At 43.9% G+C, this 13,412-nt stretch overlaps 1 protein-coding gene across 2 annotated transcripts in view; it reads left to right on the top strand.

The window, feature by feature from the left end:
• The window catches only part of LOC141000680 (RNA polymerase II elongation factor ELL), a 29,227-nt gene that overhangs the window by 3,230 nt on the left and 12,585 nt on the right, over positions 1–13,412 (top strand). For both annotated transcript variants that reach the window (XM_073471457.1, XM_073471458.1), the window contains exons 3-4: positions 11,518–11,645; positions 12,150–12,304. In XM_073471457.1, the coding sequence (XP_073327558.1) occupies positions 11,518–11,645; positions 12,150–12,304 (283 nt within the window). The remainder of the gene's footprint in view (positions 1–11,517; positions 11,646–12,149; positions 12,305–13,412) is intronic.

The raw sequence follows: 13,412 nt of genomic DNA, 5'->3' as shown, positions 1-13,412 counted from the left end.
GCTGTGGAGCGCACTTGTGACAGTTCCTCTCGCACATCTTATTTGATTCTCAAGCGTTTTCGAGAAGCACATGCATGCATCCGCAAAGAGGTCGGCCTTGTGACTTTACAAATGTCGGGATGAATTTCATTTCAGTCGTTGCCTTGGACTGTTTTATTTTCTCCAGTGATCAACATGGAGAACGTGGCTGCTTTGTATGCACCAGAGCCCGCAGCCTGAGGGAAATGTGTCATGAATTTGCTTAGTTATACTATGTTGTGTCAGACATCCTAGACTGTATATGTACATACAGAGACGAGGTATATAATCTACTAAAACACTTGGCGCTGAAAGCAAGAGAGCATTCCTGCAAAGCGTCTGTAAAGAAAGATGCCTGTGTCCGGCCGGATTAGCCCGGGCCACTATTACACCCTGCCCGGCTCTGCCTGCTAGGCTACTACACATTTACCACACAATCGGCCCTGTCTAAAAGGAGCTGTTCTAATCCCCGCAAGAGCCGATTGCATTGACGAAAGTGACTTTGCTCTGTACACAAATGCTGGCCCTGTGCGCTCACACGGGTCCTGGAAGCCCCTAAGACAGGGTGCGCTATACCCCCAGGCTGCTAGCCAGGTTACTGGGTCAGGCTCGCAACTGGGGAGGCTTTGTTCAGGGAGGGGGAGGAGGTAAGGGGAGTTGGCGAACCCCAGGGAGCCCCCGTGTCTCCATGCCTGTTGTCTATGTGCAGACATGAAAGATCTGAAATACAGGAATGACGCATGAACGCTGGAATTTTGATCCAGGCGGCGGGCGTAATGTGTCCAAATCACAAATAATATATGTAAACATGTCATGAAACATCTGTAAAGCGAGCCGCAGATTAACCTGCTCATGAGAGTCTTTCTGTGAAGAAATGTTAAGTGAGTGCAATTTAAGTGTTCTTTAATCACTGAATAGGATTTGGTGATTATATCTCGGCTGGCACATTACATATTCAAATTGCTTTGCGGAATTCAAGCACGGGCTCCCTCCCCCTCCGACAATAGTCCCCGAGCTGGACGATTGGGCATTAATGAGGTAGCTGCAACCATTGGTGGTGGTGGGGGAGGCCAGATTAAGCCGTTAGTGGGGGGAGGATGTTGGTGAACATGGCAGTCTGGCATACAACAGACCGAAGGGATCACCAGTATCTGTGTCTCCCATGTTGGAGGTTTACAGCATCACGCATGTAGGTCTCTTCCCTTACTATTATTTGATGGATAAGTGTTTGCTGAGCTCATCCCTTTCCTCAAAAGCAGCATGAGGCCCGAGAGGTCACGAGTAGCGGGCGAGGAGCTCTGTGTCCACTGACAGTTGCCAGCTGTAGAGCTCCATCACAGAAGCCATGGCTGCTTCTTTTCTGATCTTTGTCCACGCCGGCTCATGTCACATTTCCTGTAAAGAGGGCACTTCCAGGGCCACAAAAACCAGAGGAATTCTTCAAATCACTGCCCTGGCCTCACTCCAGGGCTCAGCGGTATCAGGGGCCAAGGCTTCTATCGAGAAATAGCACGCTGAGGTTTTCGGCTGCCTTTCTCTCTGACCCTGCGGCATTTAGCCCTACTATTGTAAATTGCCTGCCAAGCTTGTAATCATGCGATGAAAGACACGAGCACTCCGAGTTTGAGGCCACTGGGAAACTTACAAACTACGCAAAATAATTCTGCTTTTGAATCTACCCCACCTCTGCTTTTACACACCTATATTGGGCACGAACAGACCTTAAAACTGGACGATAGTGGAGGAAAGGGAACTGAATGGGTCTGATCAATAGCAAGCGTCTGGAGCAGTGAAAGAAAATCTAAAAAGGTGGAGAATGTGATGCAACTATAAAGAAATAAAAGACACTCTTCACATTTTGTTGAAGCTGGAAGTTGAAAAGAAATTAGATTCTGGATTACTTTGAAATAATCAGCAGGGATTAAGGAATATATTCAGAGCTGGTCTGGGTTCCCATGGCCTGGAATTTCACATCCCAGTGCTTATTTTCCTTCAGGGCTGGCAGCAGCGCCTGCTTGTTGGCATGATCTATATCCATTTAGCAAGAAACGAATGCTTGTGTAAGTTCTTATTTATTAGATCAATGCCGCAGGGTGCATATTGATTAGGAAATGTGTTTTACCCATTGCAACAGTGCTTGTTTTTTTATAATCACATACTTCTTGTTCCTTCTTTCTACTTCCAGAGAGCACTGTACTCACCGATTACAGCCGAGTGGTTTGGTGCAATACTGTTGTAGTAAATTTGGATATTACATTTGAATGCCGGTTGTTGTGCTGTGTCAGGTGTGACATCCGTTTCATTTCCTCCGCAGTTCATAAATGTTGAATTGCAGTCGCCAGAGTAATTGTTTTTGTTTATGGCCCTGTCTGTATTTATGTGCACAGCTGTCACACAAAGGCAGCAGCAGTGTTGGGATGAGGGGAATGTGGAGGCGCTCTTAAAGATATTCTCATGACGACTGTGTGTGAAGGCTGAGCTTCCCCTGGGCTCCCTCCTGCCTGCCCTCTTGATTATTTTGCCATTTCACCCCATGCCTTGGCTGAATTCTTGGGAGACATCAGGGCCTCTATCTCACACACGGCTGCTCTGACTCTACCCCCCGCCACCACGCCGCTTTGCTTCGCCTCCCGCTCGCACTGCAAATAAGCTTTTGCAGTGTGCGAGTGTGTATGTGTGCATGCACACATCATTTTTTTTCTCCCCCTTTTTTTTTCTTCTGGAAGCTAATTAGAATAACAATAACAGGAATGTGGTTTGAGAGCCGTCCTCTCCCAGTGGCATAGCAGTGAGAGGGAGAGTTGTCCCACGTGTTTCTGAAAGGGCACACGCCGCTCTATTCATCCAGATGTGTTAAGCCAGGCAAAAGTCTCTGTGTTCGCTGCTCGTCTGAGGCACAGTGTTTATGCAGAGGCAGTTGGCCCAAGGATCTTTAGATCATACAGTATATTTTAGGAACAAGCCTCATGAGATCCTGCAGTTAAAAAGAGGGCTTTTCGAGAGTTAGCTCCTCTATCATTATTGTGTTCTTCAGCTTCAGACAAGGGATTCTGGAGGATGCCATGGTGACTGTGGCAGGGTTTTATGGTTACAAGAGTGCTGTAAAAGATCAAAAATCAATAGCACAAGCTGAACAGCAGGTGGTCGGACTTAAGGGAAATAAAAACTTGAATTTGTCAGAATTGGAAATACATTCAAACACATACAGAGATGGGTGCACTTGTTGTGGCTTCATGTTGTTGTTTATTTACATTCTGAGCTAATCCGGGACCCTTTAGGAGTAAATATGTAACCATCACCCTGGGAAACTGGAAATAGCAGTGAGAGAAACTCTGCTGTGAAAAAGCAGCAGAGGGGGAAACTTAAATACTGTTTGATTGGTACAGACTCAAAGGGAAGGTTCAGTGTGAACAACTGTAAGATACTGCCATATTGACAAGTGATTAATCAGTTTGAATATTTTTTATATAAGGCTATATGTGTAGTACAGGAGTATTTTAGGTGGGAAGGACGATTTTGCTAATGCTTGGTGTTTTTCATGATACACAATGATTATTGACAAACATAATCACAGGGAACATATGTATTTGAAAGTCGCCCTGGTGCACCGTCTTAAACGTAGTCGCACTTTAGACTGATGATAAATGTTCGGGCAGTGGGAGCTTCTGTGTGCTCGATGACCTCCCAGGATCAAAGTATAATGCTAGTTATACTGTGTGTAGCTGATGGCAGCGTGGTGCTTGTTTTTACTAAAAATGTCTGGTTTATATATGGAACTGAACTATTGCTCAGTAAAAATAGATGAGCCCCTTGACGATTTGAGTCCAATCAGGAAGACAGTGTGTGTTTACTACTGTTGTCAAAACACTAACACAACATCAGCACAATCTCATACATCTTTTATGAGAATTATGTGTGATTTTTTGCCGTCTTTACATGTTCGAATCAAGAATCATTAGGATCTATAAATATTTAGCTTATTATAAAGAAGTTGCCATTTAGCTGACCTACAATCTAGTCGTCCAACAAGTCCCCTGGTATTGTAAAAATAGACATAAGAAGAATAGAGAATAATGAACATACTTCAGACGGCGTCCTCACTGGCCCCTGCGGATCACAAACATTTTTTTTCCACGGATTTAAAAATGCAGCACAACAGGAAATGAGCAACACAAACACTGCAAGTATGCACGTGCAGTGTTTTTGTTTACAGTAGTGACGAGTCTTTAAGGCCTGGACTACACGAATACGATATATTCCTAAACGCACATTTTTCTGTCCAATTGGGCCTCTTAACCACACGAACACGGCGATTTCACCCACATAAACGGAGATATTTCTGTGGTGTGGACAGAGTTTTTTTTTTAAAACGAGGACGAAAATATCCGCTTAAAAAAATATCCATATACGTGTAGTCCAGGCCTAAAGCTTGAGAGCAACTCCAGGGAGCTGTTGTTGAACCTAAACACAGAGAGCTTTAACAGGTTTATGTGATCCTTATTAGTTTTGTGGAGTATTTTTCACTAGATTTATCTTATTGTGAGCTCTGTGAGTTCGGTTTGAGGTTTTCCTGCAAGTTAATCAGGTTTGGACATAGTTTCCAGCACACAATCTGTGAATTGTTAAAGGATTACAGACTGCCTGCCTGCGTGGAGAGAAAAGTCCAGTAATGGGACTACAGTGCAACGCTCCAAGTGGTTTTTGTGGGATTGGTCCAGTGAAACAGCTAAGAATCGACAAGGGAAACACATTACGGGTATCAGTGCATCTGAGGTCTAATAACCAGCGCGTAACGGGAATTTCCTAACTTCCAAACCATCTCCAGCTAATGCAAATCAGGCAAGGGGGGAAATCCATTTACAGAAAAAAAAAACACAAGAGTGTGTCTAATTGTTGTTTTCTTTTAAATGCGGTTCCAGTTTACATATTTGGAATAGAGGGGACATTTAAAAAATCTCCATCCCTCCAGAGGAAGGCACCTACAGTAACGGGGGTGCAAGTGGGGGTGTCGGGGGTGGGGGAGACGGAGAGTGTTTGTCGTGGTTGACAGATTAGCTCCAGCTCCTTGGAAAGAAGACTGATTCTGCTTGGCATAACAGGCCGTACCTTTGGGGGATGCTCGACAGTTGCCCATCCCCATATCCCCACACTAACTCCCGTCAGTCCCCACCCCTCCTTCCTCTGCTTTCCTGTCTCTCCCAACCCCCCTCAATGAATAGATCCTCGAGCACAGGAACCACCACATCCACCCCGGCTCGCTAAAAGCACGACCGAGACCGTAAGAGGTGATGTCACGCGTTTGTTTTGTTTTTAAACAAATGAGTCACAGTGGAATTGTTGATCACACTGTACAAAGCTTAGGGACAGTGGATAGGAATAATTAATGTGACCCCGTGTTTCTCTGAGACACTGTTAGTCAGCATCAGTACACTTGCTTGACTGCATGTGACAGGAAACATGGCTGACAGTCGAGTCTTTTCCTCAACTTGTGGAGTCCGTTACACAATGTGTCTTGACTAAATAAAGGGGAAATAAGGACAAATACACTTGTTCCATAACAGGATCCATCCCCCTTCTCTGCTGAGTTGCTCGGCACATTCCTAAAGGAAGACTATTTAGGGCCATCCCTCATGCACTGGCTCTACTGGGAGCCACAGTCGACCCCCCCCCCCCCCTCCCCTCCATACACACCCAAACCCCCAATCCCTCCCTTTACCCTCCAACAACACACAGCCACACGTCCCCGCTGTTCATGAATAATCCAGGCGGGCCGACAGCCCATTGCACTCAGCTTTGTGGGGGAAGACGCTAGAACAAAAGACGGGCAGCTCGCAGAGCAGCTATGGCTGAGTAGGCTCAGATGAGAAGACAATGGTAACTAGTGTCAGTACAGACAGGGGCAGGAGGCAAAGACTTCAGAGTAAATCACATATCCATGCGCCTGCACCCATCTCTGTGTTGCCATGCCAAATACCAGAGCCGGGAACCTTTCCTTCTCGTTTTCGTCTGCAGAGCAAAGCAAAGAAAGACACAGAGAGAAACTCTCCTCATCTTTCCCTGCAGATGTTTGGCTTGCAAAAGCTCAGCACTGAGAGGGGAGTAGATTTCTTTAGTGAAGCTATTTTTTTTTCCTTCCTCACCAAATGGCAGGGTTAAGAACTCTGTTTAACCCCATCAAAGATGAGCAGTTCAAACATGCTCGGGGAGTCAAAGATGAAGTTTAACAAGGACATCACCAACGGTGTCCTTTGTCCTCGCTCAACTGCTGAGCCCCCTGCCAAGATTTTCTGTTCCAGTCCAGTTCACACCTTATAACAGCTTGAAAGTATTTGACATCTCCAAACACACAGGCCCTGGAGTAGCAGATGTGGCTGGGTCGTGGCCACAGAGGCAGTTATTGTATCAGCCTGTCCGCTCCATGGGGGGCTGCACTGACAAGGTGCTAAGGATTGTCGTTCTGATGCCATTTGGTTGCTCTAACTAACTGTCCAATGGCTAAACTTGACTCGTATCGTCGTGACGTGCGGCATAACAGCACGCGGCTCTCACTGCTTCTGTGAAGCTGTTGAATTTTATTAAACTGACCCATGTTAATAGGACCCTCTAATGACAATAATACCACATTAAGCTTTTCTCTGATTAATTAAGCATCAGATTAAGGACTCACGCAATCATCATTAGAATAATACGGAGCGTGAGCAATTAAATTAATTCTTTCCCTCGTTCTGATGTGGACAAATACTGCTGATTTAATAACTGCCACTGCGGGAGGAGAAAATTATACATCAGAAAACATTTGAATTTGAATAAAAAGACGGATATCTTAATAATTACAGTGACACATTATTCTGAAATAAAAAAGAGCTTGAGCAAAACCGATGTTTTGAGAATATTTCTTTACAGCAGCATTCAGCTTATTGATAATAAGATATGTCTCATTTCTGCCCCAGAGTACCAGAGCAGTATATGTGCCATACAATCATCAGCACTTAAAGGAATAATATGTAACATTTCCACATTAAAATGTCAAAAAATGACTACAACCATGTTATGTTCAAACTCATATAACATTTTTATTGAAAGTAAATTTGGCCCTGTCAAATTTCTTCAGAGAAAGGAAGTCTGCCAAGTAGCTTGCTAGTTACCGTTGGGTTGGCTAACAATACTTGCAGCTATATCATTATAATTAAATGGCATAACGTGAATAAACGTGACTACATGTAACGTGAAGAAAACTTATACGTTACATCGTCCGTGAACCGGTCATGTCATAAAGATACTCAACAACAATGTTGGTTTCTTTAAAGCTGCTGTAAGCGTTGTTTTAGCTAACTGTCCGTTTTGCCATTAGCAGTCCCCTCCCTCATCTCTACATCACCACCTAATCACCAGACATAGCACAACAAGCAGAAGGATCCTGCTCTCTACACGTTTATGAGCAGACAGGACCGCCTCTTTATGGAGTCCTCTGTCCTGATTGAATAAAGCGGGCAAGGATACCAGAAAATGTATATTCTCTTTTGCTGCATGAGCAGGAGGAGAGACATGGGTTACCACCCAAACACACTATAACAGTGATTACTGTTGGAATACAGAGCTATTTAACACTGTACAACACAAAAAATATTGCTAACGGCTGGTTTAATAAAAAGACAAAAACTCCCATGATCCCACACTACCTCATAATGTTATCAAACTCTGTCTTTTGTTATTGTATGTATTAAAATATCCCTTGCGGCAGAAATGAGATAAAGTTTGTTTTAATTGCTGTCACAGTCTTTACAGAAATACATCTCATAGACTCACTAGTCCTTGACCTGAGAGCACTGCAGTTGTATTTTTATATGAACTCTGTTTGCCAATTTGAGAACTTGTTTTTCCTATTTGTACATATTGTGACTCATTAACCACGTTGCTCACATTTACAGAGATGATTCAGTATCTTTGTATTTATTTTTGCTCGTTCGTTTGTTATTGTACATGGTGACTCCACAAATTCTGACTGATAATCGCTCCACTCTGTTGACACGGGGCCTAAACCGTCAGCTAAATATTTGACCAAACTCCCTGCATCATGTGCCCGGTGGGAGTGTGGGGCTTCCTCCGCCTAAAAAAAGACAAAACGACAATACACACACACACACACACACACACACACACACATACACGGCCTCAGGGGATAGGACCAAATCTCCATATGGAGAGGTCTGTGACTCAGCGTCTCTATGTAAATCTACACCTCCTACTTGACTGACAGCAACTTCAGGACCACAAACCTGTTGGGTCAAGTGGTGTCCCTGAAAGACCTCAAGTTAATTTCATCAGTCTGGGTGAGATGATGATGAAAAAGGCCACTTTGCATAAAATTGGCTATGATGATTAATGTTTGCTATAGACGCCATCTGTAAACGTCTGGTTGTTAAGACTACAGCAAAGTTGTTGAGTTGGTTCTTCTTGTTTTTGGTATGCGGTGAAAATGTCTTCGTCTGACCAGGTAACACGATTGTCAACATGTTATTTCCTGAAGCGCTAAAAATAGAAAGCATAGGGCAGTAATAACAGCAGACTCTGAGCAGAGTAGGGAGGCCTGGACCACTAGCAGCATGGCTAACTGAGCTAACTGGCTAACAGCAGCTACAATTGGCAATAGTTAGGGACTACTCTGGCGATATACCGGACTGTATTTGTTGTGACCAGAGGGGGTTAGACTTTTAAAGTGAGTTCCTCACAAAGGAATCCACAGTCCAACAGCATTAAACAACTTAAACCAATCATCCATGAACGGGGAAGGTCTCATATTTCATGTCGCGTTACAATCCGCTCTCATACAGCCAATAAAAAAGTGATTTATACATATAAATTGCAACAAATTGTTACACAGAGCCCCTTAAACTAACTCTATTTAGGAAAGCATATAAGCAACGTCTTGTTTTTTTGTTCCCTGCTGCACATTCAGGGTTAAGTCCAGACAGGCTCTGCTTTACGAGTCAGGAACTGGGAACTAATGGGTTAAATGACATATGGTTATGAAGCTTGAGAAGGAAGCTGTGAATAAAACGGGGGCAACCTCTGAACAGTCTGACCTGAGTGACATTGATTAGAATTAGAATGTGAAGTGTGCACGGTGGCATGGATGGGGGTGACAGGCAAATCTAATGCATGGCTGGAGGGGGCTCATACTGCTGCCATCGACTGAAAGAGGCGACGTGGTGGCACTATTGCGATGCTAAATGCGTAAATGTGCGCTCTCATCTTATCACGGGCTGGCTTTTGTTTTCCGCAGCGCTCTTATTTTTGAAAACAAATTCAAGCGCAGTTCTTCTGCATGCTTCCCTTTACTTCAATGACCCAGTTTTAGTGACTTGTTGCTTCTAATTTTGGTCAAGGCGGCTACTACTTTACTCTCTTAAAGTAATAGGTCCTGAGGACACAGCTCGCCTCTTGTCCCCGCTCACTTTGATGCTTTTTTGGTTGATCGTCCTTAATTAGCGTAAAAAAAAACCCAAAGCGGACATATGCAGGGCTGCGCTTTACCACTTCATGTGAACGATCAGACATAAATAGGTCAGAATTAATGGTCAGCTGTGTGTCTCAAGTGTCCATGGCCTTGTGGGCTGCTTTGCGTTTTTGTGTTGACATGGGTGGGCTTGTGCACATGAGGGAAAGCTGGAGGCTGATGGGGGTAGGGTGAATGGCATGCGTTGGGTTTTAGAAGAGGAGGAGGGGTGTCGGGGAGAGGAGCTGTTCATTGGCTCCGTGCTGCAAAAAAAAAAAAAAAAAAACTGCTTATGGCTTTGCTGCATGACTGGGCATTTGTGACAGCTATAGTCCTGCCTGCCACATCTGCCAGGGACACTGTGCTCGCAGCCAGTCAGCTTATAATCAATCACTTGCGACTGATAACTAAAGAGGCAGCTTCAAGTCCAGCTGACTGACGTTTGTTTTTCTTGAGACCTGCAGTTAAAAAAGCGCCTGTGTGCTTTGGCCTGAGGTGGTACCACGAGGTCTGCTACAAAAAGGAGTGCAGGAGAGGAAATATTTGAGCTGTTGCAGCCATCTCACATAAAGTGCAACTCATCAGTAAGCACGTATTCATGCTTGTGAAGGATGGTTGGCAATCATCTGGCTCCTGTTGAATCTAGGACATTCAATCAACAAAAGCACTAAACTGGCCATTTTCAGGCTGAAACACAGCTGCAGGCGGTGCAGAAGAGAGCCGCTGCCAAATGTGTTTTAAAGGTCATATTACCTGTTGGTTAATGACTTTCTATGTTGAACTGTCCTTTTAGAGGAAGTGGGTTTTTGGGTCATTTTATGTAACAGGTCTCTGACAGAGATAGACCTCACCCCGCTGGCTTGTGTGCTGCGTGGACAGTCTGTGACAGAAGAGGTTATCATCTAAGTGAGAAAGCTGTCCGCTGTACTATTGTTGTGTTTCGCCTTTCAGACAAGGCTCCTCCCATGACTGGCTGCAGGTCATCATCCTCTGACCTGGGAGGTACCGTGTGGCCTCTGTTGTTGGCCCAAGTGGGAGATTATTTAGGTCACAAAAACAGCGACTCAAAGATTGCTCCAATCGCTTTCGATTTAAAAAAAGAAAAAAAAAGCTGCTTTTGTTGTTTTACTTTATCCTGTGTTTTTCCACTTTCAGATTATATTAAATCAGATCAGGCTGCATCTGGGAGAGATAAAACTGCTTATTGCATAACTCACCACTCACATTAGCAATGCTAGCCGAAACACTCGAGCATGTCGGAGTGTGCTACAGAGGATTGTAACTGTGGAAGGCTCAAAATAAACTTGGCTTTTAAATACCTGAATACCTGTTGCTTACCATTAACTTCATCAACTGTGACTTTATGTGATTAGTTCACACCTATTATATCATTAATTCATTTACTACTGAATAACCTGTTTCATAAACGATTCCAGTCACATAAAACTTCAACTTTCAGACCCATGTGTTTGCTTTGCATCTCTGAACAACCCCATCGCCAGAAGAAATGTTTATTTATCTTCAGTTTTATGTTGACAACGCTGTGCTTCGGGTCTGGTTAAGGCTTTGGCACGAAAATCACTTGGTTAGAGTTTGAGAAAGATAATGTTTCGGCTTACCTGGTTCTGTCGCCATGAACACGACGGAAAAATGTCCCGATGTCTTGCTAAAAATATCCAGTGATTTCAGGCTTACCAGTGTTGAAGCGCCGTCTCGAACAGTGGCCTCTGGTTAGGAAGGCGTCTCTCCCAGCTCGCACACCACATAACACTTTTATGTAACCAAAATTCAGCGGACCCGGGGCATATCAGATGACAGGAAATCTCGGTACATCCTTCATTAATTCATGCATTAAACCATCACGAGCCACTGGTCAGTCAATCATGAGTCAGTGATTTGTACCTTTTGTTATAAATGTCTACTTTTCTTTGAAAGATACTTTTGAAGATGTTTTTGAATGATTTGATACTGATAGTTTTTTGTTTTCTTATTTGTCTTTATAGTACGTAAAGATCCCGGCGCCGACCCCCGAATCCCCTGATGGATTCAGAGTCTTCACGTTCTACCTGTCGAGTGACAGCAAAGACAAACCTCAGTCCAGCTTCGACTGCATTCACCAGTATGTCTCAGGGTAAGCAGCACACATAACTCTTTCCACACTCGACCACAAATGGAATTCGTAGTAAATTTAGTGTCAGAGTGAGCCTGCAGGGCCTTACCGAACAGTGGCCTCTCTCTTCAGTCCTACAACAACAGTCGGTACCGCTGTCAGGCTGCGTTCAAACAAGACGACAATAACACCCGAAGGCCGTCCTGACGCAACTGACCTCAAAGGTGTGACCAGTAATAAGTGAGAACAGAGAGGTAGTGTTTGAGGTTATGCAGGGTCAAAGGGTTGATTAAAGCTTTAGATTAGAGCTGCTTTATTTGTACTTAAGTCTTTTAGTCTTTAAAACTGATGCTTTTTAACACAGGAGTAGAAATGCATGCGGATAAGTCAAAGAACCAGTTTGTATGACAGCAAGAATCTCTAATACTTGTGTTTGACAGACTGCCAGTTAATTGAGCCGAGCCAGAGAATTTGTAAGCTTAAACCCTTAAATCTTCTCTCTCTTCTTGTTTCTCTTTCTCAAAGGGAGGGCAGGGATCACCTGGAGGGCCAGGGCAGCATTCAGGACAAGATCACAGTTTGTGCGACGGATGACTCGTACCAGACGACCCGGGAGCGCATGTCTCAGGTGGAGAAGGACATCTGGAGCCGCTCAGCGATTGAGATCAAGCCGGGGCCAAGTAAGCTTTTGCCTAATAGCTGTATCCACATTCTGTTGTATCTTCCAGCCTGCGTCGTGGCAGCATTCAAGCACGTAGGGATCAAGGACAGATAACCGGAGAGTTTTCATGTTCCCGGAAAGCTTCTAAACCATCGCTTCTCACCATTTCATCCTGCTGATAATTGCCATATGGTGTGGAAGTTATCACATAATTGATCAAAGTGCTGCGTTGCAATTATTCATGCGAGAGGGATGCCGCTCTTTCTTGTAATTTTCCTTTCATTTTGACCAGATTGCTCAGGCAGAGTGCCAACTCGCCTGCCAGCACCATTAATGTGATTGAGTTTGCCAGAAGTATGTGCTAACAAGTCTCATGCTGATGAAGTTTTGCCTAAAATGTAATTACACTAACTGGAATTTAATTTATTTCCATTTGATAAAACACATCATCTGAAGAAGAGGTCACTCTTAACCTGGAGTGATCTGGGCCTAACATGAAGGATCTCCTTTTTTGCAATTAATTTACTTAGTCACTGCCTCGCTGCCATGGCTTTAGAGTAATTGTCGATTAAATTGACCGTGCTTCAACTTTATAAATGATCTAGCCTTGAGGCCTCGTGACATTATGAGGACCTGTGTGAATTTAACTGCTTGTCTAGATTATGTTTTATGAATGGAAAGGCACTGTGAAGACGAAAGTTACAACATGATATTTAGGGTAATTGCTGAGGAAGCCGGTTGTTCAAACTGGCTCCTAAACATTATGTGTCACGCTTCGCTGCAGAAACAGTCTCTCAGAGGCTTTTTTACAAACTAAATGTAACATGTCGGGCACATGTACGCGTCTAATAAAGAGATTCTTGTTAGAAACATGCAGTTACAGAATATCTCATAACTTTACTTCTCTTCTCGTGGACGCCAGAAAGAGAAATGAGTTATGGATCAATGTATGTGCCATATGCAGTGGAGAGCACACAGCTGTTTAGTGGTGACTGACTGTCTTTTTATGGTACAGTAATGCTACACTCATCAGAAAGAATGTCCGTATACCAACTCGCAATTACAGGTTTCAGAGTAGAAAAATGTCCAGAGTTCACATAATAATGTATGATTTGAAGTTCAGGGAA

The sequence above is a fragment of the Pagrus major genome, chromosome 8 (assembly GCF_040436345.1).
Source record: "Pagrus major chromosome 8, Pma_NU_1.0".
In the NCBI taxonomy this organism is placed as follows: domain Eukaryota; kingdom Metazoa; phylum Chordata; class Actinopteri; order Spariformes; family Sparidae; genus Pagrus; species Pagrus major.
This window is presented reverse-complemented; position numbering and strand designations above follow the sequence as displayed.